Here is a 24,974-nt window from a genome sequence, read left to right as displayed (position 1 = left end):
TTTAAGGAAACGCCAAATCGATTTCCAAAGTGGTTGTACCATTTGACATTCCCACCAGCAGTGTATAAGTGTTTCAATCTCTCCACAATCTCTCCAACATTTATTATTTTGTGTTTTTTGGATTAATGCCAACCTTATTGGACTAAGATGGAACCTCATTGTAGTTTATTGATTTGCATTTCTCTAATGGCTAATGATGGTGAGCATTTTCTCATGTATCTGTTAGCTGCCTGAATGTCTTCTTTAGTAAAGTGCCTGTTCATATCTTTTGCCCATTTTTTAATTGTGTTACTTGTCTTTTTGTTGTTGAGTTTTTGCAGTATCATGTAGATTTTAGAGATCAGGCACTGATCGCAAATGTCATAGCTAAAAACATTTTCCCAGCCTATAAGTAATCTTTTTACTCTTTTGGTAAAGTCTTCGGATAAGCATAGGTGTTTGGTTTTTAGGAGCTCCCAGTTACCTAGTTTCTCTTCTGGTGTTTGTGCATTGTTAGTAATGTTTTGTATACTATGCCATGTATTAGGGCTCCTAGCATTGTCCCTATGTTTTCTTTCATGATCTTTATCATTTTAGATTTGATATTGAGGTCTTCGATCCATTTTGAGTTAGTTTTTGTGCGTAGCGTGAGGTATGGGTCTTGTTTCATTTTTTTTGCAGGTGGATATCCAGTTACTTTAGGCCAGCGTTTGTTAAAGAGACTGTCTTTTCCCCATCTAACTGACTTTGGGCCTTTGTCAAATATCAGCTGCTCATATGTGGATGGATTTATGTCTGTATTCTCAATTCTGTTGCATTGGTCTATGTATCTGTTATTGTATCATTACCAAGCTGTTTTGACTACTGTGTCCATATATTATGTTCTTAAATCAGGTGGTGTAAGGCCTCCCACTTTTTTGTTGTTCTTAAGAAATGCTTTACTTATCTGGGAACTCTTCCCTTTCCATATGAGGTTGGTGATTTCTTTCTCCATCTCATTAAGAAATTCCATTGGAATTTGGATCAGGATTGCATTGTATCTATAGATTGCTTTGGGTAGAATAGACATTTTCACAATGTTGAGTCTTCCTATCTATGAGCAAGGTATGTTTTTCCACATACACGAATCTCTTGGTTTCTTGCAGTAGTGTCTTGTAGTTTTCTTTGTATAGGTCTTTTACATCTCTGGTTAGATTCATTCTTGGGGGCTATTGTATATGATACTGATTTGGTGATATCCTCTTCGATGTTCTCTTTGTTGATTTAGAGGAATCCAGCTGATTTTTGTATGTTTATCTTGTATCCTGATAGTTTGCTGAAATCTTCTATTAGTTCCAGTAGTTTTCTTGTGGATTCCTTAGGGTTTTCTGTGTATAAGATCATATCATCTGCAAATAGAGATACTTTCACTTCTTCCTTGACAATATGAATGCCCTTTATTTCTTTTTCTAGCTTAATTGCTCTGGCTAGTACCTCCAACACAATGTTGAATAAGAGTGGCAATAGCGGGCATCCTTGTCTGGTTCCCATTCTCAAGGGGAGTGCTTTCAGACTCCATTTAGGATGGCATTGGCTTTTGGCTTTGTATAAATGCCGTTTATTATGTCGAGGAATTTCCCTTCTTTTCCTATTTTGCTAAGAGTTTTTATCATGAATGAGTGTTGGACTTTGTCAAATGCCTTTTCTGCATCAATTGATAAAATCATGTGGTTCTTGTCTATTGTTGTATTTATATGATGGATTACATGAATTGTTTTTCTAATGTTGAACCTTCCCTGCATACCTGGTATGAATCACACTGGGTTACGGTGATATGTTGTTGAATTCTTTTGGCTAGAAGGTTGTGGAGGATTTTTGTGTCTGTGTTCATGAGGGATATTGGTCTGTAATTTTCTGTTTTTGTGGTGGCTTTACCTGGTTTTGGTATCAGGGTTATGCTGGCTTCATAGAATGAGTTTGGGAGTATTCTGTCCTTTTCTATGCTCCGAAATACCTTTAGTAGTAGTGGTAACTCTTCTCTGAAAGTTTGATAGAATTCTCCGGTGAAGCCGTCAGGGCCAGGGCTTTTATTTTGTTGGGAGGTTTTTATCTTTTCAATATCTTCTTTTGTGACAGGTTTGTTTAGTTGTTCTACCTCTGTGTTAGTTTAGGTAGGTAGTGTGTTCCTAGAAAGTTGTCCATTTCCTGTAGGTTTTCAAATGTGTTAGAGTAGTTTTTCATAGTATTCTGTTACGATTCTTTTTAATTTCGGTTGGGCCTGTTGTGATATGACCTATCTCATTTCCTATTCAGGTTATTTGCTTCCTCTCCTGTTTTTCTTTTGTCAGTTTGGCCAATGGTTTATCAATTTTGTTAATCTTTTCAGAGAACCAGCTTTTGGTCTTGTTAACTCTTGAATTGTTCTTCCGTTCTCTATTTCTTTTAATTCTGTTGTAGTTTTTATTATTTGCTTTCTTCTGGTGCCCGAGGGCTTCTTTTGCTGCTTTCTTTCTATATGTTGGAGTTGTAGGGTTAATGCTTTGATTTTGTCCCTTTCTTTTTTTTTGTTATGTGTGCATTTATTGCTATAAATTGACCTCTGAGCACTGCTTTTGCTGTGTCCCAAAGGTTCTGGTAAGATGTGTTTTCATTCTCATTTGATTCTGTGAATTTCTTTATTCTGTCCTTAATTTCTTCTGTACTAAGTAGTTTTGAGCAAGTGTTGTTCAGTTTCCATGTTTTTTATTTCTTTTCCCTGCCTTTTCTTTTACTGATTTCTACTTCTGTGGCTTTATGGTTAGAGAAGATGCTTTGTAGTATTTGGATGTTTAGGATTCTGTTAAGGCTTCCTTTATGACCTAATACATGGTCTATTTTGGAGAATGTTTTATGTGGGTCGGAAAAGAAAGTATAGTTGGCTGCTTTTGGGTGGAGTGTTCTGTATATGCCTGTGGGGTCCAGTTGGTTGACTGTGGCATTTAAATCTTCCATGTCTTTATTGAGCTTCTTTCTGAATATTCTGTCCTTCACCAAAAGTGGTGTGTTGAAGTGTCCTACCGTTATTGTGGAGCTGTCTATCTCTCTTTTCAATGCTGTTAGAGTTTCTTTTATGTATTTTGGAGCCCTGTTGTTTGGCATATAAAATATTTATTATGGTTGTCTTCCAGTTGTCCTTCCTTATCCTTTGTGGTAGATTTAACTTTAAAGTCTGTTTCATCAGAAATTAATTTTACCACTCCTCTTTTTTGACTGTTCTTTGCTTGATATATTTTTTTCCATCTTTTGAGTTTTAGATTGTTTGTGTCTCTTGTAGGTAGCGTATAAACAGATTGTGTTTCCTTATCCATTCTGCCACTCTCGTCTCTATTGATGCATTTAGTCCGTTTACATTCAGTGTAATTATTAAAAGATATGAGTTCAGTGCTGTCATTTTTATGTCGTGTGTATGTTGTTGACAGTTTCTTTGTTCTACTTTTTTTCTGTGCTAAGTTGTTTTCTTTAAGTATTTTCTTTTTCTCTTTTTCATTGTTGTTGATTTTGTATTTGCTGAGTCTTTATGTTTTTCTTCTTTTTAATTTTGATATGTAGGATTGTTAGTTTCCTGTGTGGTTACGTTAATATTTCTCCCTATTTTTCTAAGTTTTAACCAAGCTTTTATTTCTTTTTATCACCTTTATGTCCTCTCCATATGAAAGATGTATGACTGCATTTTTTTGGTCCTCTTTTTTGTTTTAATGTTGTCACCTTTTATGTATTGACATCTGTGTTTACATATTTTCACTGTTTGAGCATGGGTTTACTATTCTGATTTCCCTATCCGGGTTAATATCTGGTTACTGTGTCCTGTATTCTAGTCTTGGGTTGTTATCTGATGTTATAGATTTTGTAACCAGAGGACTCCCTTTAGCATTTCTTGTAATTTTTGGTTTGGTTTTGCAAATTCCCTAAACTTCTCTTTATCTGGAAATGCCCTAATTTTGCCATCATATATGAGAGACAGTTTTGCTGGATATATAATTTTTGGCTGGGGATTTTTTTTCATTCATGGCTTTATTTATGTCATCCCATTGCCTTCTTGGCTGCATGGTTTCTGCTGTGTAGCCTGATGTTAGTCTTATTGACCCTCCTTTGCTGGTGTCTTTTCGTTAATTCTTAGCCACTCTTAAAATTCTCTGTCTTTGGTTTTGGCAAGTTTGATTTTAACATGTCTTGGTGACTTTCTTTTGGGATCTGCCTCGTGTGGGGTTCGATAAGCATCTTGGATACATATCTTCTCATCTTTCACGATGTCAGGGAAGTTTTCTGCCAACAAATCTTCAACAATTCTCTCTATGTTATGCCCCCGTTCTGGTACTCCAGTCACTCGTAGGTTATTCTCCTTGATAGAGTCCCACGTGATTCTTAGGGTTTCTTCATTTTTTTTTTTTTTTTTTTAGTTCTTTTATGTGATTTTTCCTCATACATGTTGGTGCCAGGTGCTTTATCTTCAATCTCACTAATTCTGACTTCCATCCTCAGTTCTGCTCCTATGACTTTCTACTGAGTTGTCTAATTCTGAAATTTTGTTCTTAGTCTTACGGATTTCTGCTTGCTCTCTGTGGATTCTTGCAGCCTATAAAATTTGTCATTACGATCTTCTCTAATCTTCTTAAGGTCTTCTATTGATTGCTTTTTCTGTGTGCTCCTTGGCTTGTTCTGCATTTTGCATTATTCATGATACCTTGAAGAGCTCTGTATATTAACCTTTTGTATTCTATCTCCAGTAATTCCAGGACTTTATCTTCCTCTGGAAGATTTCTTGATTCTTTGTTTTGGGAGCTTGCTGAAGGCATCCTTGTCTGCCTCTTTATGTGTTTTGATATTGACTCTTCTCTCTGAGGCATCAATAAATTACTGTATTTATTTGTTTTATGTTTGCTTACTGTGTCCTAGCTTCTTGTTTTACTTGGTTTTAATATGCCTGGATAGGCTGCTTATGTGAGCTAGTTTGACTTTTGGCACCTTTGAAGCTCTAACATCCCTTCACCAGGTGGTTAGAGGTATTACTAGGTATGTGAGCCCAGGAGTCCATTTACTTTTCTTGTATGGGTTCAGCTCAGGTATCCAGGTAGTTGGTCACCAAGTATGTGGTGCAGGCTCTCACCTATAGTCCTAGACGGGCATGGGTGATTGGTGTAGGCAGAGGTATCTGGCTGCAGTAGGGGGGTCATGCAATGAACAGGCTAGAGGGGCTGACAGCCGCCCCTGAGTGTCTGTGAGAAAATCGCATCCCTGTTCCTTAGAGCGTGTAGGTGGGAGGGTTTTGCTGCTGGACTCTTGGCAGCCAGTGCTGTTGGCTGTAAGGACTGGGAGGCATCACTTATTCTTGGACCCCTGTCACAGGTAGCCTGGTGGCGTGGGTGGAGCCACCAGTCCTTAGGTCCCTGATGTGGGTGGGTGAGGACGCTGCTTATAGGCAGAGCAGTGTCAAATGTCATGAACTTGCCTCTCCCCCATACAGCTGAAACCATTGAAGTTAGACTTCAGGTATATACCCCACTGTACTGCATTAGTGAGTGCCTACGCTGTTGAAGTGGGCCCACACAGGTCTATGCAGGGGTGAAAGGTACTCAAAGTTCGTGGACCCCTCATGCCTGTGCCTAGGCAAAGGAGTTGTTACTGCCCTGAGTTCCTGGTTTAGGGGAGCCGGCGGATTATTTTTTCCCTGTTTGTTAATTTGTTCCCTCTCCAGTGCTGGGAAAATGGCTCAGGGCACGTGGTGGACCCTACTTCTGGCCCAGGGGATGCAGCAGTCTCTGAAGCCAACTTCCACCCAGTGCAGAGCAGGAAGGACGCAGGTCAGCGGAAGAGAGGTTTCCCCAGAGAGGTGTTTTCTTTCATCTGTGCCGTAGGTTAGGCTCCTGTATTCACCTTTTACTGACTGAGTGCCACTCTTTACCGATCCTGGAAGCGTGAGTAGACACTCCGCCGCTTGGTCTGTCTTGATGGGGAGAACGTGTCCCAGACACCACTGCTTGCCTCAGACGCTGGCACTGGTCGATCCCGGCCTGTAGGGTGCTGGTTCCCTCCAGGTCGGGTCTGGCAACTCCTTCCCGCTTCTGAACCATCTCTCCTTCCCCCTGCCGTTCATACCGATTCCTCAGGTTTGCCTTTGATGTTCAGGGCCCCTGGGTTGTCGTATATAATCAATTCACTTGTGTTTCCAGGTCTTTGTAGTAAGAGGGACCACAGTAAACTTCTGACTACTCTGCCGTCCCGGCCCCACCCCTCTACCTGTATCTTCTTTTGTTGTTGTTCTTTTGCTCTGCTTGCCCCATGATATTAGTTCCTCTTTTTTTGTGTGATTTCCTAGGTCTATTTTTATGTCTCATGTTTGTAATTGAAGAAGGGAAATGTCTGCTCAACCCGTGTTTCCAAGTGGTGGGTTGACTAGCTACTAAATTTTCAAAATTGTACATAATTCTTATTAAACTCTGTTGCATCTTCAAACACATAAAAATAATCCCTGATTGACATTTTCAATGACTGATACTTAAAAATTAGTATACTAAGTTTCCTGCTAGTTGAACATTTATCACATAAAATTTCAACCACCAAAATGAATATATTACATAGTTATAAGCAGAGCTTATATTTGAAGAATTCCAATACCAGTGGGCTTTTGGCAGGGTAATTACAGTGAGATAAAAATGTGTTCTTTGCTACAGAGATAGCTAAAAAGTTTTCATGCATTTAAAAGGCCTGGCCTAAACAGTATGTATAGTAGTGAATTATAAATTTGAGTGCTCATTTCCTTACTTTCAGTTGTTGTTAATGATGTTAAAAGTGGTAAGATTACATGAGTACAGTGCCTGGCACAGAGCAGGCACTCAGTATGTATTTATTGAATAAATATTAGTTTTCACTTGTATGGAATACAAAAAGAAGCCTTATGCAGAGTTATTTAATCAAGTGGTAAAAATCTTCAAGGGTTTTCCTTTTCCTTGAAATGAATTTGAAGAGCACTGATAGCCCAGTGGTTAAAGAGCTGACCAAAAGGTCGGCAGTTGGAATCCACCACTTGCTCCTTGGATACCCTGTGGGGCAGCTCTACTCTGTCATAGGGTTGCTAATCAACTCGATGGCAATAGGGTTGAGTTTTTTTGTTTGTTTGTTTGCTTTGGTTTTTAGTAATGATTTAATATACTGAGCACAGCTATCTTATTTTTGGTTGTCTTTATATTTGGGGAAGAATAGGACATGTGTTTATTAATTAAATACTGATATACACAGAACACTCCCTGAGAGGGACTCTTTTGATAATATCAGAAAGAAAAGAATACAAAGGTAAGTGTGACAGTGGGAAACCGTACACTGAGATCTGTCTAAAACCCAGGCCTCACCCCCGTCAGTACCCTGCTGTGTTACTAGGACAGGTTACCCTGTCTCTCAGAGGATTTAATAGAAGGCTAAAAAGGTAGGTTGGTACCTCGTTATGGAATCTTTAATATCAGATCAAAGTATCTGAGCCTTGTTTTTATGTATTTGGGGAGCCATGGGAGATTTTTAACATGATCAAGCAGTGCCCTTGAATGACCAACTCACATGATTGTAGTTACCTGAAAGGTTTTACATTAGGCCAGAGGTAGCGTGTGGGGCAGGAAGGATGTATTCATGGAACTAGTGGTAGATAGATGAGTTAGGAGATTATTTTGAAAGTCCTAAGAATGATTTTATAAATCCTGGCCTTAATAAGGGAGCCCTGGTGGCCCAGTGGTTAAGAGCTTAGCTGCTAACCAAAAAGGAAACCCTGTGGGGCAGTTCTGCTCTGTCTGTCCTGTAGGGTTGCTGTGAGTCGGAATCAGCTTGATGGCAACAGGTTTGGTTTGGGGTTGTTTTGACCTCAGTAAGTGGAAGGAGAAATGGAAAGGAAAATGGAGATGAGCTAATTAAGGTTTTAAAATTTGTTGTAGTGGGTCTGGAGTCGCCACCACTCTCTGTGTCTGAGGAGAGACAGCTCGCCATTCTCACAGAATTGCCGTTTGTAGTTCCGTTTGAGGAACGGGTAAAGGTATGCGGTTTTGCCTCTTTTATAGATAAACTCACCGTGTTTTATGGTTTTGTGTAATTTCAGTGTTAGAAATGAGCACATCAACAAAAAAAATCTCTTAACATTGCCTGCTTGTCTGGCTAATTATATAACTTGAATTTTTCTCATTAGGTTGTAATAGCTAATAATAAGTTAAAAAGCTTACCCCAGCCAGATACGTCTTCATAGAAACTTACAATTTGTTAAAAGGCCTATTGCACTCTATCTTTTTTGATAATGGGGTATCAGAACCTTTTTTCCAAGTAAATTTTTTATTTTGGAAAATGCAAATTTTTAAAAAGGCATTCTGCTGTATATTCGTGTTAAAGTAATTATCACAAATACTACTTTATTTTAAAAAAAAGCATGGACAAGTATCTTAATTTCTTGTGTGGTGATTTTTGACTAATGTAAAACCTTTTATCTGTTTCCAAATATAATTTTTTTTTTTTTGTAAAATATTTTAGTAGTCAAGGAAGAATACATGTTTCTCTTTTTCCTTTCACAGGAAACTTTCCCTCCCGGCCCCTTCCCCATACTTCTTTTTTTAATAGACTTTATGTTTTTAGAGCGGTTTTAGGTTTACAGAGTTCCTACATACTCCCTCACCCTGTATATTATTTATTGGAGAAATGTTTTTATTTTCCAAGTTTATTTAGCAGATCTGTGAATGTTACTAGGCTCTATTCTTGGGTAATGGATTGATTCCCAAGGGTTTTTATAGGTGCTCCTGCTGTGTTTTCAGGGCCAGCAATAGAATGGGTTGCTTTTGAAGCTGTTGGTGTTTCCTCATGCACGTTCCCTCCCTCCCTCTCCCTCTCCCTCTCCCCCTCTCCTCCTCTCCCTCTCCCCTCCCTCTTCCTCTCTCCCTCCCTCTCCCTCTCCCCTCCCTGTCCCTCTCTCCCTCCCTCTCCCTGTCTCCCTCTCCCTGTCTCCCTCTCTCCCTCCCTCTCCCTCTCTCCCTCCCTCTCCCTCTCTCCCCTCTCTCCCTCCCTCTCCCTCTCTCCCCTCCCTCCCTCCCTCTCCCCTCCCTCTCCCACTCTCCCTCTTCCTCTCTCTCTCCTCTCTCTGTCTCTCCCTCCCTCTCCCTCTCTCTCTCCTGTCTTTCTCTCTCCTGTCACTCTCTCTCCCTCTCCCCCTCTTTGTCTCTCTCACCTAATTCCTGAGCTCCCTCTACTGGATTTTAGCATTAGTTATTTACATTTCAGCATTATGGAGGCATTCCCACTAGTATTGTTATACAACTTTACAAAGCTCTTCTTCCTTCCTGCCTTTGGCTACCTAAGTTTCTCTAAAGGGTTTATATAAGAGAATATAGTATAGCATATAAACTTCTGAGATTTTGTATAATGAGGAAAAGGAGCAATGTTATACATATGTAAATATTACACATTTATTGGTAAGACATACAGTATTTGATACTTTGGCTATTAAAATCCGTTTTGGAATTTGTGGATATATAAAAGATAAGATTTACATAGCTATTTATACCAATTTTTATAATAAACAGGCTAGTATTTCTAATAACATTACAACTTCCTCTACTTGTTAGATCTTTCAAAGGCTGATTTATGCTGATAAACAAGAAGTGCAAGGAGATGGTCCATTTCTGGATGGAATTAATGTCACAATAAGGAGAAATTATATTTATGAAGATGCTTATGACAAACTTTCCCCAGAAAATGGTATATATACTTCTCTGTTACGTGTATCTATATGGCTGGGAGGCTGGGGAATTATTTTAGGAAAAAAATGATCATTAAAAAATTTGTATCCATCATTCTGTTCTGTAATGTTTGTTTTTAAAGCTTGATTATAGTAATTGTATATAACAAAAAATTGCCTTTTTAGCCATGTTTTTAAGTTGCGACATTAATTACTTTTACTATGTTATGCAGTCGTCACCACTATCTAAGTTCTACTGGCTCCCAGGTTTCATGGGATTATCAGATAATATTCTGATAATGGACAATTATTGCAAGAGAATCCTCTTTAAATACTAAGACAAAAAGCTTTATTTTTTAATATCTGTCTCTAAATTTAGTTGATAACCTATAATGCTAAAAATTTTTATAGGCAGTAATGTATATTCTGTGTTGTTATTATAAATATAAATTTGAGCCAAATTAAACTACTAAAGTGGATGCTGTTGTAATCCAAATTTCTCTATAAAAGGATATAGATGTGCTTCACTGACGGTCCTGTACATAAAGAGAATCGTATTGTAGCGTTAATTTGGGCACCTCTTAGTCAGTGACGCATGTTTCATCTTATGTGAATATTTGGCATTCCGTGTTAAAAGTTATGTAATTAATACCGTGCCTACCATATTGCGTTAAGTCTCCATTGAATCTTTGGAAATGGAGTAAAAATGAAAGCTTAGAGATGATCTGGGTAGGATCTTTGAGGGACGGTAGGTTGCCAGATGTGATTGAATCCTGGAAAAAACCACAATAGATATGACAAAGCAGATGATCAATTCACAAATGATTGGCATGGTATCAAGCACCATGTGTGTAGAGAAGTGAGATTTCATGGATGTTGGAGAGCTTCGTGAAGAGTGAGGACTTGAGTCGTATCTTACAGAGGGGAGGAGTGTAACCAGTGAGGCTGACGCACAGGGCACAGGCGTTCGCTCAGAGTGTAGCCAGTGAGGCTGGAGCACAGGGCACAGGCGTTCGCTCAGAGTGTAGCCAGTGAGGCTGGAGCACAGGGCACAGGCCTTCGCTCAGAGTGTAGCCAGTGAGGCTGGAGCACAGGGCACAGGCGTTCGCTCAGAGTGTAGCCAGTGAGGCTGACGCACAGGGCACAGGCGTTCGCTCAGAGTGTAGCCAGTGAGGCTGACGCACAGGGCACGGGCGTTCGCTCAGAGTGTAGCCAGTGAGGCTGGAGCACAGGGCACAGGCGTTCGCTCAGATTGTAGCCAGTGAGGCTGGAGCACAGGGCACAGGCGTTCGCTCAGAGTGTAGCCAGTGAGGCTGGAGCACAGGGTGTTCGCTCGTTCTGTACTTGCTTGGCTTGGCTTCCTGTGAGCTCTTCAGCCAAAATAAGAAATGTGCTTATTTATCAACAGTTTAACTTTTTTAAATTTACTTATTTTTGTAATTCAAATTAACTTTTACAGCTGTTTCATATAGATGGTTTTTTTTAGGCTATTTTTCCACAAATTACCTAAAGAATCCTTCGTTGTTGTTCTTGCTGTTGTTAGGTCCCCTTGAGTTGATTCTGACTCATAATGACTCCTTGGGTTATAGAGTACAGCTGCCCCCTAGGATTTTCTTGGCTGTAATCTTTATGGAAGCTGATTGCGAGGTCTTTCTTTCTCCCACAGAGCTGCTGGGTGGTTTCAAACCACCAACCTTTTGGTAAGCAGCTTAGCACTTAACTGTTGTGCCACCAGGGCTCCTTAATGAATCCCTAAGCTTATTTTTAAAGCTTAAATAATTTTTATATTTAAAAACTGACCATGTTGATAATTATTCTTCATTGAAATTAAAGATTTGGAAAAATCTTCTCATAATATTTATAGTATAATTCTTAAAATCTTTACAATGTCCTCTAATTCAGGCCTCGTTAATAAGAATTTTTAAAACCATGTGTTAAATTTCTTTGAATGGCATTTTGCTAGGCAAATTTGTAATGTTAAATATCTCAAAATGTTAATTTTAAGAAAAAATGGCTTGAACTGCTGGTGAACTGAGATCGCTTACATATGATCAATTAATATGAGTACGGACAGTCCCGGCTTAAGAATGCCCAACTTATGGACAACTCATACTTGCCTTTAATGTTATTTGCCCTCATTTTGAAACGATTGAACCAACCCCTGACCAAAAGCAAACCCACTGCTGTTCGGTCGATTCCCACCATAGCGACCTTGTAGGACAGAGTAGAGTTGCCGCATAGGATTTCCAAGGCAGTAAATCTTTACAGAAGCAGACGGCCGCATCTTTCTCCCAGGAAGCAGCTGGTGGGTTCAAATCATGAACCTTTAGGTTAGCAGCCTAGCACTTTAACCACCGCGCCACCAGGGCTCCTCTCTCCAACCCCTGCTTGCAACAAATTGTTCATCACGGTCACCTTCACCTGCTGCACGTGCCTTTCCTTGCCCTAAATCCTGTTGCCATCAAGTCGATTCTGACTCATAGCCTCTCTACACTTGTTCTGACTTACCTAGAAAAATCGACTTACTGGCACAAGAAGGGATCTTGTTTGTAACCCACAGACCACCTGTGTTCTATGTATCGTCTAGTCATTAAAGCAGACCCGTCCGTTACGGATGGTCTTTCACTTGTATCATCTTCAGGACACTTCTCTGAAGTGTAGTGCATGTGGAAACCCTGGTGGCGTGGTGGTGAAGTACTACGGCTGCTAACCAAGAGGCCAGCAGTTCGAATCCCCAGGCGCCCCTTGGAAACTCTCTCAGGCAGTTCTCTGTCCTGTAGGGTCACTCTGAGTCGGAATCGACTCGATGGCTTTGGCTTTGGCTTTGGGTTTGGTTGGTTTTGGTGGTGAGTATCAGCCACATTTTCGAAGTGAATTGACCAAGCGAAGCTCAGAGAAGTTTAATGACTTATCCACTGTTACACAGTTGGTTGCTGATGGAGCAAAGAATTTATTTCACACAGGTCTTCTCGTAACCCTGTGGAGCACATTTCTGCTCTGACACACATGGGGTCGCCATGAGTCAGAATCGACCAGATGGCAGCTGGTTTTGTTTTCTCCTGCTCTAAAGTCCATGCCACTGGACTGCCTTATTTCGGTACTTGACCTATTTAAGAGCATGGTTTGAACATTAATTTATCCATAAATCATTTATTCACAGGATTGTGCTAAGAATTAGATCGTGTGTGTAACGCAGTTCCTATGCTTCCAAGTAAGCTTTTGATACCATTCGTAATCTTGTTGAGAATATGCTAGAACTGGTTCCAAATTGTGCTGCAGTCAGTTCCTGACAGCCTCACTTGTCTGTGCTTTTGTTCAGTGGTTGGTTTTATTTTGCTTTCTTTGGTGGACAGAATTAATTACATTGTTTTCGTGAAGAAGAATTGGTAATAGGGTAAAATCTAGCATTTTACTTAAGTACTTTGACTGAAATCTTTATTGTGTAAGTAGATATTTCTAACTTATTCTTAGGAACAAGTAGTAGCAATTTACCTCAATGGCTTGGTTTGATTCTGGAATTATTATTTTGCTATTGTATATTGTTCACAGAAATTAGCTTTAGGGAACCACAGAATCACAGTTCTAGCAAAAATTGAAGGACTAACTTCTGCAAATGCCCTTTGAGGCTTCCAGGTATGCCGACTCTCTGTAGAATATTGGTTCCACAGTTTGAATGGAAAGAGTTAAAGCATTTTCCACTTATGTTCAGTAATCATAATCTTTACAAAATTTGTAGCTACTAATTGCTGAAAATCAGTTGGAGAAATATTATAATGTTTAAATTTAATTGTTAAAACTTGGTTTTGAAAGGATATGTGTAAAGGTAAGAAACACCCAACTATATTTTTTGTTTGAGTTTATAATTATCTGCTTAAATTCCTTTCATCATTTCAACTAAAACTTGAGATTGAGTGTATTTTATATCATGTTAATCAGAACAGATGCAAAAAACATGTTGTGGAATCAGTGAAAAAGTTCTTCAGGTGTTATAAGTACAGCTAAGGAAAAAAATATGTTTTAGTAGAGAAGAGTTCAGATTTTGTAGGTGGCAGACATATTTTTAAATTGTGGTACCACCCTTTATAGTATTAGCTATGTGACTGGTTTTTTCACTGCAACATGGAGATAATTCTTAACAGGAATTAAATTCTTGACAGGAATTATCTCCATGTTACAAGATTGTTAAAAGGATTTGAAATATTATACATAAAATTTCTGCATAAATTCTAGCCCAGGTAAATAATCTGTGGTAGCTGTTGTTATTCCTTTACTAAATACTGAGCAAGCAATGGAAACCCTGGTGGCATAGTGGTTCAGAGCTTCGGCTGCTATCCAAAAGGTTGGCAGTTCGAATCCGCCAGGTGCCCCTTGGAAACCATATGGGCAGCTCTACTGTCTTGCAGGATCGCTATCAGTCGGAATTGACTCGATGACAAGGGGTTTGATTTTGTTTGGTCTCTTTTATTGTTTAAATCATTCATATCCTTTAGAATCCGGGGGATGATTTTATTCTGTCTTAAGCACCCTCTTTTACCTGTGCTCCATTCTTGATGTGTAATGTACAGAACTGTTTTCTCTCATTTTTCCATCATAGACTCTGGAGAAAATCTTGGTCAGCTAAAATCCTTGTCTCTTTTTAATCACATTGATGTTTTGAGTCCTGCATAAAAATGTCTGTAATACTCTTATTCCCCCTCCCTTAGACTTCCTATAATACCAACTTATTTTAATTCTTTATTTTCCCTTTTCTTCTCCGTGCCCCTCTCCTTCTTCCCTTTTTGACAGAGCCTGACTTGAAAAAGCGAATCCGTGTGCACTTACTCAATGCCCACGGCCTGGACGAAGCTGGCATTGATGGTGGCGGCATTTTCAGAGAGTTTTTAAATGAACTACTGAAATCCGGATTTAACCCCAACCAGGGGTTTTTTAAGACTACTAATGAAGGGCTTCTGTATCCCAACCCAGCTGCTCAGATGCTTGTTGGAGATTCTTTTGCCAGACATTACTACTTCCTAGGAAGAATGCTTGGAAAGGTAAAGGAATCTTTATATAAGAATGGATCTCTGACTAAACGGTGTTGAAATTCCGTGTTTTGTATGGCTGTTGTCTAAGCTTTGTTGAGTGTAATCAAAATTGTAAGATTGGCGAACCCTGAATAGCACTTATTTACATGACTGCATTTCATCATCGCAGATATTATACGTGATAATTACATACATGGAACAGTATTGGCATAGTATAGAAAAGGCAGGGAACACAAGATTCTATTGTAGAAGTTTTCAGTGGTTACTTGCTAGCATAAGTGTACATACTGTAAATATATTTTCTCACAGTTCTTGTTGAAGTACCATGAGGTGAAATACCATTGTTATTCTGTGTGGTTTAAATGTTAAATTTGTTGTATGCCAATTTCATGAAAATTGGTCATTTAAGGATGATACGATAATGCTATATTAACTGGAATGTTACGTTCCCCAACCATATCTACAAACTGGAGTTACCCTTTATTGTGAATAAAAGAATAACAATTTAATGTATATCTTACTGGAAACATATTTAGCAGCGAAACTTTCAAAGCACTGCTTCCCATTAAAGTTAGGAACAAGACAAGGACACCCACTGATGCTGGTAGTCTGCATCCTCACACTAGCAGTCCTGGCCTGTAGGTGAGCAATAGGTGGGGACCAGTAAGACACTAGAGTGAAACATTGTATGCCATGCTGAGTGGGGAATCATGAAGGGATTTCAGCAGGATATGACATAACCATACTTTTGTTCTAAAAAGATAGCTTTACTACTGATGGACTGGGACGAGATGGGAAGTAGGGATTCTGTTTTAAGGCTATGACAGTGGGAATTGGGAAGAGAGGAGGATAGATTGGAGAGAGAGGAGACAGACTTGAAAAGGATTTCATGACAGATTAGAAATGGTTGGTGAGGATAGGGAGAGTCCCAGATTGCTCTCCGGCTTTAGTGGTTGTCTGGTCAGTGATACCCTTAAAAAGGATAAACAGGTTGTGATTGGGATGTAATTAATTAATTTTAATTTTTCTAAGGATTGGGTGTCTCTGAGATAGAAATTTGAAATTCAGGAGAGAAGTCTAAGCTGGATATTAGAAATTTTGAAAAAGTCTGTTTTTAATAAATTATTAACAAAGATACAAGTGCTTGGATGTAAGGAGTACATAGGGTCTAAAGAGAAGAAAACAGAGAAGTAAACCCTGGGAAATGCCAACATTTAAGTTGAGATGAAAGGGGAACTAGCAATGTAAATTATATATTTTGTGAAACATGATCTTTTTCTGTCCCCGCACCACCACCCCTGCCCTTCCGTGCAGAGAATTGAGTTAAATCTGTTTATTACAGGTCTTTATTATTCTTTTTTCCTTTTATCCCCAATCCCACTCCAATTTTTTTTCCCTTCCTGAGGCACCCACTTAGATGTCTTTGACACACATATCTTTGGAGCAAAAGAGAGAGGTAGATAAAGTGTGTATTTAATTTATAAATATTCATGTATAAATGGTATTGCACCGTAAAAAAAGCCCGTTTTCCGTCAAGTCGATTCTGACTTATAGCAACCCTATAGAACTGCCCCATGTGGTTTCCAGGGAGCTGCTGGTGGCTTCGAACTGCCGGCGTTTTTGGTTGGCAGCGTGATTCTGTGTTTAATTTTGCGTTCATTGGTGATTTTAAGATCGAGCCATATTGTTGAGTGTACTTTTTTTTTTTTTTTTTTAAAGTATCTTACTGAGTTTTAGGTGGAAGTTTACATAGCAGACTAGGTTCCCATTTAACAGTTTTTATACGAATTGTTGTATGACGTTGGTTGTACATAGTGTGTCAGCATTCTCATTATTTCCTTTCTGTTTATTCTGTTTCCGTTGACCCTGCTTGCCTTCTCATCTTTGCTTTTGGGTAAATGTTGACCATTGGTCTCATATAGTTGATTATTTAAGGGAGCGCAGTAGTCACGGGTGATATCTATTTTATAAGCTGATCTATTATTTGGGTGAAAGGTGGTCACCAGGAGTAGCTTTAGTTCCAAGTTCAAAGGGTACCTTAGGGCGAAAGTCATGGGGGTTCCTCTAGTCTCTGTTGGTCCAGAAAGTTTCTCCTGTTTAAGGAATTTGAGTTTTGTCCTACATTTTTCTCCATTTCTGTCTGGAACCTTCTGTTGCGTTCCTGGTCAGTAGTGGTAGCCAGGCACCGTCTAGTTCTTCTGGTCTCAGCTGGATGAGGCTATGGTTCATGTGGGCTGCTAGTCCTGGGGGCTAGTTTCTTCTTCAAGCCTTTGATTTCCTTCATTCTCTTTTGCTCCAGACAAGTAGAGACCAATAATTGTATCTTAGACGGCTGCTCACAAGCTTTTAAGACCCAAGAGCTGCATGTATTTCTTTGTTTATTGCTTCTAACTGATAGGAAGCGGTATTCCATACTAAACAGTGCACATATATTGCCTTTCCATTACCCAAGTGATGAACACTTATATTGCTCTGAGTTCTCTGCCCTCAGACATTTTCCTGAGTGTCCCATTGGGAACATTGTGCACATTTCTGAGGAGTATGACTACTGTGTGATAAAGTATAAAGACATACTGAATTTCACTCAACTAAGCCCATGTTACTCTTTATGGCCATAAAGTAGTATCATTGTTCTTTTGATTTGCATTTTGCTTATACCAAGTAAAGTGGAGCGTCTCCTTAAATATTTGTTAGTCGTTCAGGTTTCCTCAATTATAGGTGTTTAATGTTATCAAACTTTTACTGTTGATTTAGTTTTGGATTTTTTTCTCCCTTGGTCTGTTAACAAAATGAATTTGATAATTTTTTATTTTTAAAATCATCCTGAATTACTGGAAATAAATACTGTTTAAATGTGCTATGTTAATTTTAAAACAGTGTTGCTTTCGATTAGTTAATTTTAGCTAGGTAATTTTAATTTTTATTTAGAAATTCTGTGTCTGTGTTCATAAATGAAATAGACCCATACATTTCTTTTCTCTGTACTGTCTTTACCTGGGCTTGCAATAAGATTTACTAACAAATTCTGATCAAAAGGGGGAAAATGTAGAACAGAACTACAAATTTTCATGGACTCCAGACTTCCTGAAGCCCTGAAGTTTGGATGAACCCCCAAAGCTATTGGCCTGAGGTGATTTTTAAACCTTAAACCGAAAATATTCCCTGAAGCCTTCTTAAAAACAAACAATAGTTTAGCTTAACGAGTAAAAATTGTCTGCCGTGAGCATCGTGATCTTTTAAGAGCTATCCATATGGGATCAAATTGAAAAACAGCAACTTGAAAGATTAGATAGGAACCTTAGGGGACAGTGAATTTATGTTAATTGGGGAGGAACGGCTCAGAAAAGGAGGATGAGAATGGCTGCACAGCTTGAAGAATGTGCTCAGTGTCACTAAATAGTACATGTAGAACGTGTTGAATTGGTGTATGTGTTGTGTATAGCAACAATAAAATTATAAAAAGAAAGAAAGAAAAAAAAAAGACTACCAAAACCTGTTGCCATTGAGATGATTTCCAACTCATAGCAACCCTATAGGACAGAGCAGAACTGCCCCACGGGATTTCCAAGACTGTAAATCTACGGAAGCAGACTGCCACATCTTTTTCCCACGAGTAGCTGGTGGGTTTGAACCACCAGCCTTTCAGTTAGCAGCCGAGCACTTAAACCACTATGCTTCCAGGGGCTTTTTACAGCTTCTTTTAAATGAGATGGGCAGCTTTTGTTTCTGGAAAAATTTGTATGTTATAGGAGTTACCTGTTTCTTGAAGTTTGCTGGACTTCACCTGTGAAACTATAAGAGTCTGGGGTTTTTGTTATTGTTTTATTCAAGTTTCCTCTTTCTTCCAATTTTAGTGATTTATATTTTTCCAGAAAATGTGTTGGCATATAGGTGTTTTAAACATTCTTTTACCATTCAGAAATGTTTTCTTTTTCTGTATTTTTTTTTTTTTTAATTTACTTTTTTTCTTATTTGGCCTTTGCCCTTGATTTTTAGGAGAACTAACTTCAGGGGATCTCCTGAGTAATTAAGATATACTGACTATATCTGAGAATTTGTTGGTCGCTGGTCTGTCTAGAGAGGCCACCTGGTAACCAATAATGAGCTCGTGGCCTGAGAAAAGCCCTGGAAAATGGGGTCTCAAAGAGCTTTTCTGCTCTGAGAGCTGTCCGTTTTGGTGAAGAGGAGACATATTCTCCTTGGGAGAATGCAGGCTTGGCTTCAGGGACCCTTTCAGACCTTCTGTGTGTGCCTCTTTGGGATGCTGGTATCCTTTTACTCCTGAGTTGTATTTTTTTACCCTAATAAGCCATGTAACTGTAAGTATAGTCCGTGAGCTCTGTGAGATGTTATGATAAATTACAGATCCCAGCAGATAGTGTCACATTTTGGGGCGGGGAGCTAGTGTCAGAGATAAAGGAGAAGTGGGAAAATGGACATTGAATTAATCTCCACATTCTGGGATTGGACTTGTGGTGGTCCTTATAAGAGAAATTCTACTTTTACATATGAGCTTGTCCTTCTGGGGTTTTTATTTTCTGTTTTATTTGTTTCTTTGCAGTTTAAATTTAGTGTTGATAATTGCTTATCCTAGAAGACCATAGTTAGCAAATATTCTAATAAAATCAGTAATTGAAACTTATGCCTAAAATGTTCTAAATAAGGTGGAGGAAATGTGTGTTCTTCCCACAGGGAACTGAAAGTTAGAGCTTCTTGATTTTCCTCTGGATGAAGCCACTCCACTAACAGCAATTGTATGGCGGAGAGCACAGTGCGGCTGCAGAGGTGTAGGAGGGTTCCCTCTGTATTTGAACTCGCACTACCAAATACTACAGAACTTTGAAAAAGTTGTACCCTGACTTTCCTGTCTGAATCAAAAACCCGTTACTATCTTCCAAGTGTAGGTTACTGAATATGGAGTGCTGTAGTGAAATCTTGATAGCTGATCTTGTTAAATGAGGTGGGTATTTTTCCTGTCAACCTCTTCACCTTCACCCTGAGGATTTACCTCATGGCTCCCAGAATTTGCTTCTGCCAGGCAACCTGGTTCCAATTTCAGATATCTTTTTTTTTCCCCCTCATATTTCCTTGTTTATTTTCATCTTGCAGAATAGACTAAAGATGCAACCTCTGTCTCATACTGTGAAGTATCATCGCATAGTGCACACAACATACTCACTAATAAGATTATTCTTAAATAAAACTAAAGTCCAGGAATCCTTGTTGTGTTGTTATGTAAGTAGGTAAAAGTTTTTTGCATGATATCTTGAGGAATTTGTTGCTGTTTTTGGATGGTCTGGGAATACCAGGGCTTCGAACCGGTTCTTCCCAGAACAGACCCAAATTTTTAAAATTTGGGTGCTCTGGAGCAGTAACCAGGTTGGCTCCTGAAAGGGCTCACCATGCCTCTTCCGAGCCTGCCATTCCAGGGCTTCGACTTGTAATTTTTCCCATTCCAGAGCACCCAAAGTATAAAAATTCTAGTCTGTTCTCGTTGTGCTTCATCAGGCATGGCTGAATTGGCTCGAAGCCTGGGGAATACATTTTTATTTCTATTCTAATAATATTTCTTTCTACTCTAATAATAATGTAAAAATAGGTACCTGGTATTTAATGATCACGCTCTAAAGTATTTTTAGAGACAGATTAGATCTGTACAACAAAAATTATAATTAGTATGGCTTCTGCAAGTCAAAGGAGTAACCAGAATTGGCACTCTAGAATGAGGCCAAAAAACTACAACCTCTGGGCCGAATCTGCCTGTGCTTTTTTGGTAAGAAAAGTTTTATTGGAACATAGCCAAGCCTAGTCATTTACATACTACTGTCTGTGCCTGCTTTTACTGCAGTGGCAAAGTTGAGTTAGTCACGAGTAAGACTGTATGGCCAGCAAAACCTGAAGTATTTACTCTGGCTTTTTACAGAACAAGTTTGCTGACCCATACTCGAGAGCTAAGCAGGTAGCCAGATCATGAAGGACCTTTGTATTCCATGATGAAAAGCTGGGGCTTTATCTTGTGGGTAGGGGAAAATCATTGTTTTAAGCAAATCACTGAGGTGATAGACTTACTACATTTTTAAGGAGACACTATGGTTATTGCCAGGAGAATGAGGTTTAGAGGATATGAATCAAAGTAGAAAAAGTTAAGAGCCTGGTGCAATACAGGTAGCCCCCAACTTATGACAAGGCTCCACTCTGATCACTGTCATAAGTCAGTTCTGACATAAGTCAAATACCTCTTTTATTTATTTTTACTTTTCATTATCACTGCTTTTTGTCATCAGTATCTTTATAATTCTGACCTTTGAACATCTGCGAGTGAACACCTGAGAATGACGACATCAGCAAATTACGCAATGCAACACTGTATGTAGTACATATTACAGACAACACGATGTACAGAAAAAAGGAAACAACTGTCCTAAGTGTGGTTCCTTGTAACTCGAATATGTCATAAGTTGGTGTTATGGATTGAATTGTGTCCCCCAAAATGTGTGTCAACTTGGCTAGACCATGATACCCAGTGTTGTGTGATTGTCCACCATTTTGTCACCTGATGTAATTTTCCTACATGTTGTAGATCCTCCCTCTATAGTGTTGATGGAGCAGGATTAGCAGCAGGTATGTTAATGAGGCAGGACTCAGTCTAAAAGATTAGGTCGTGTCTGGTATCTGGCTATCCAGGAACATGTAGCTCAGCTGGCATAACATAGTTTATAAAGAAAGTGTTCTACGTTCTACTTTGGTGAGTAGTGTCTGGGGTCTTAAAAGCCTGTGAAGTGGCCATCTAAGATACGCCACTGGTCTCACCACTTCGGGAGCAAGGGAGAACGAAAAAAACTAAAGATAAAGGGAAAGATTAGTCCAGAGGATGAATGGACCACATCTACCACGGCCTCCATCAGACTGAGTCCAGTACAACTAGATGGTGCCCGGCTACCACTACTGACTGCTCTGACACAGGGATCACAATGGAAGGTCCCAGACAGAGCTGGAGAAAAATGTAGAACAAAATTCTAACTCAGAAAAAAAGACCAGACTTACTGGCCTGACAGAGACTGGAGAGATCCCAAGAGTATGGCCTCTGGACACCCTTTCAGCTCAGTGATGAAGTCACTCCCAAGGCTCACCCTTTAGCCAAAGATCAGACAGGCCCATAACACAAAACAAGGCTTAAAGGGGCATGCCAGCCCGGGGGCAAGGACTAGAAGGCAGGAGGGGACAGGAAAGCCGGTAGTAGGGGTAGTAGGGAACCCAAGGTTGAGAAGGGAGGGAGAGTGTTGACATGTCATGGGCTTGCTAACCAATGTCATAAAACAATATGTGTACTAACTGTTTAATGAGAGAAGCTAGTTCTGTAAACCTTCATCTAAAGTACAGTAAACAAACAAAAAAAAAAAAGAATGAAGAACCGGGAGGGGGGGAGCGCATCCTTTGGAGTCTCTGCTCTGAGAAGCTCCTAGACCAGGTGAAGGTTGATGACAGGGACCTTCTTCCAGAGTCAAGAGAGGGAGAAAGCCTTTCCCTGGTGCTGGCACACGAATTTGGACTTCGAGCCTGCTCGACTGTGAGAGAATAAATTTGTTTGTTAAAGTCATCCACTTGTGATATTTCTGTTACAACAGCACTAGATAACTGAGACAGTTGGGGACTACCTGTAGTCTAGGTCAGAGGTGATGGTGACCTGAATTACAGTCGTGTCATGCTGAATGGTCCACTAAGCTGAGGACTGAAAAGTATCTACTGGATTTATCAGCAGGTTTTTGTTTCTTTGATGATTTTTTTTTTAAATAATTATTTTATTAAGATGTAATTCATATACCATGCAGTTCACTCAACTGAAGTGTACAATTCAGTGGCGTTTAGTATATTCACAGAGTTGTGCAGCCATCACCATGGTCAATTTTAGAACATTCTCATCACCTGTGTCTAGTAGCAGTCAGTGGTTTTTCCCTCCCAACAATCCTCTCCCTGCACCACCACCCCCCCCCCCCCCGCCCCCAGCACACACACCAGTCCTGGGTAACCGCTGATCTACTCTTTGTCTCTATAGATTGGCCTATTCTGGACGTTTCATATCAGTGGACTCATACAATCAATATATGACCTTTGTGACTGACTTCTTTCACTTGGTATAATGTTTTTAGGATTTCATCTGTTATAGCAAGTATCAATACTTAATTGCCTTTTATTTCCAGATGATATTCCATTGCGTGGCTATACCACATTTTGTTCATTTATTCATTAGTTAATGAACATTTGGGTTGTCCTTGCTGATGTTTTAGTGGAGTGATATGACAAAAATTAGTTTGGGGTGATCGAGAGGAAATGGAAGATATAAAAATGGGAAAGAATATCGATGGCCGTTTCAGAAGGCTTCGTTCTGAAGGGAAGGGAAGAGGGGGTACCTAGAGGAAGAGCAAGTTGCAGAAAAGGATGGGTGGGTAGGTGGTAAGTGGGTAGGTTGATTGTTTTTCAAAGATAGAATAGCTTTGTGCAGGTAAAAATGTCCATGAAAAAGGATCAATAGAGAGGGAAGGTTTATGATACTGGGGCAAAGAATGTAATAACCTCAGAAGCAGGTATGATCTAGATATAGTATTCTTCAATAGCACTTTTTACAGTGATGGAAACATTCTGTATTTGAGCTGTCTGATACAGTAGCAACTAACCACATGTGGCTTTTGAGCAGTTGAAATGTTAACTTGTGCAGTGAATCAAATTTTAATTCAACTTAATTCAGAATTTATAAATAGCCACTTGTTTCTAGTGGCTACCATATTGAACTGTGCATATGTAGAGCACAGATGGAGAGATTGGCTTTAAGCTGAAGGGGAGAGTAACTCACGAGCACAGAGAAGCGAACAGGGGTGCGGATGAATGGTGTTGACTTTGTAGGTGTTTCTGTGTAGACTGAAGGAGCCCCAGTGTGCAGTGGTTAAAGCGGTCGGCTGCTAACAGAAACCACCAGCGGCTCTGCAGGAGGAAGGTGTGGGGGCAATCTGCTTCCGTAGAGGTTTACAGCCTTGGAGACCCTCTGGGTCTGCTGTGAGTTGGAATCAACTCAGTGGTAGTGGGTTTGGATTTTGGTTTGTGTAGATTGGGGTGAGTGAGAAAGATCAGGAAGGTGGGCAGTTGACTTGAAGCAATTCCTAGCTGTCAGAATAGGCACTTTAGCATTAAGAGAGAGGTCTGACCATTTCTGAGGAAGTAACAAAGGAGACTGTGAAGGAGTGGCCAGATGGGTAGAAAGTTACAAGAGGATGGCATCTTAGAAGTCAAGTGAAGAAAGTGTATCAAGGAAAAGGGATGGAAAAATTGTGTTAAATACTGTTGTTAAGCCAAGGAAGATGGGGACTTATTATTGATGTTGGAGTCCTGCACCAGATTTGGGGTCAATGGGATTAAAGCCATACGGGCATGTTTAGAAGAGAATAAAAAAAAAAAAATAGCAGGAGAAGAATTAGAGATGGTAGCAGGTCGTTCTTTGAAGATGTTTACTGCAAAGGGGAGAAAAGACGTGTTGTAACACATGGGGGGAAAGGGACAGTGGTGGTGGCCATGCAGCAGGGTGAAAGTAACTAGTGTCACTGAATTGTGCAGATAAAAAATGGTGAAAAGGCAAATATTTTGTTATATATATTTTACAACATTAACAAAAGGTGACGTGGGGCCAGTAGAAGAATGGACGGTAAACTTGAACTTGCACCTCAGAAGAAATATAAATGACAGGGAACATTTGAAAAGTGTGCAGCTTCATTAATAATTACGGTTATTAAAGCCACAGTGAAGAAGTTTACGTACTCTCAGACATACTCATCAGATTGGCAAAAAAGTCTAATAATTTATGCAACAGATACTCCCTGGGTATTTACCCTGTGCCATGGACTGTTTAAATTACTGAAGATATAGCAGTGAACAAAACAAAAATCATTTCTTATGGTAGTCAGATCTCAGGGCAAGGAAGATAGTAAACAAGATAAATAAGCAAAATATATAGTAGTCCCAAGAAAAACTGACAAAGAACTTTGCATAGAGAAACATATCCTATTAAAGTTTCTTAATTCCAGATAAAGAATTCTTTGGGCATCTGGGCAAAAAGATCAGATCACCTTTCTGGTTCCAAAGGGACTTTTAAGAGCCAGATTCTTCATGTTACAGTAGAGGTTGGCAAACGTTTTTTTTTTGGAAGGGACCATTAGTAAATATTTTAGGCTTTGAGGGCCACAACCAGTCTCAGTTGCACAGTCTCATTTTTC

General features: G+C 39.5%; 1 protein-coding gene across 2 annotated transcripts in view; it reads left to right on the top strand.

The window, feature by feature from the left end:
- Nucleotides 1-24,974, top strand: part of UBE3C (ubiquitin protein ligase E3C) — a 200,002-nt gene that overhangs the window by 104,545 nt on the left and 70,483 nt on the right. For both annotated transcript variants that reach the window (XM_049863367.1, XM_049863366.1), the window contains exons 16-18: nt 7,911-8,008; nt 9,579-9,711; nt 14,477-14,724. In XM_049863367.1, the coding sequence (XP_049719324.1) occupies nt 7,911-8,008; nt 9,579-9,711; nt 14,477-14,724 (479 nt within the window). The remainder of the gene's footprint in view (nt 1-7,910; nt 8,009-9,578; nt 9,712-14,476; nt 14,725-24,974) is intronic.

The sequence above is a fragment of the Elephas maximus genome, chromosome 20 (assembly GCF_024166365.1).
Source record: "Elephas maximus indicus isolate mEleMax1 chromosome 20, mEleMax1 primary haplotype, whole genome shotgun sequence".
Classification (NCBI taxonomy): Eukaryota; Metazoa; Chordata; class Mammalia; order Proboscidea; family Elephantidae; genus Elephas; species Elephas maximus.
This window is presented reverse-complemented; position numbering and strand designations above follow the sequence as displayed.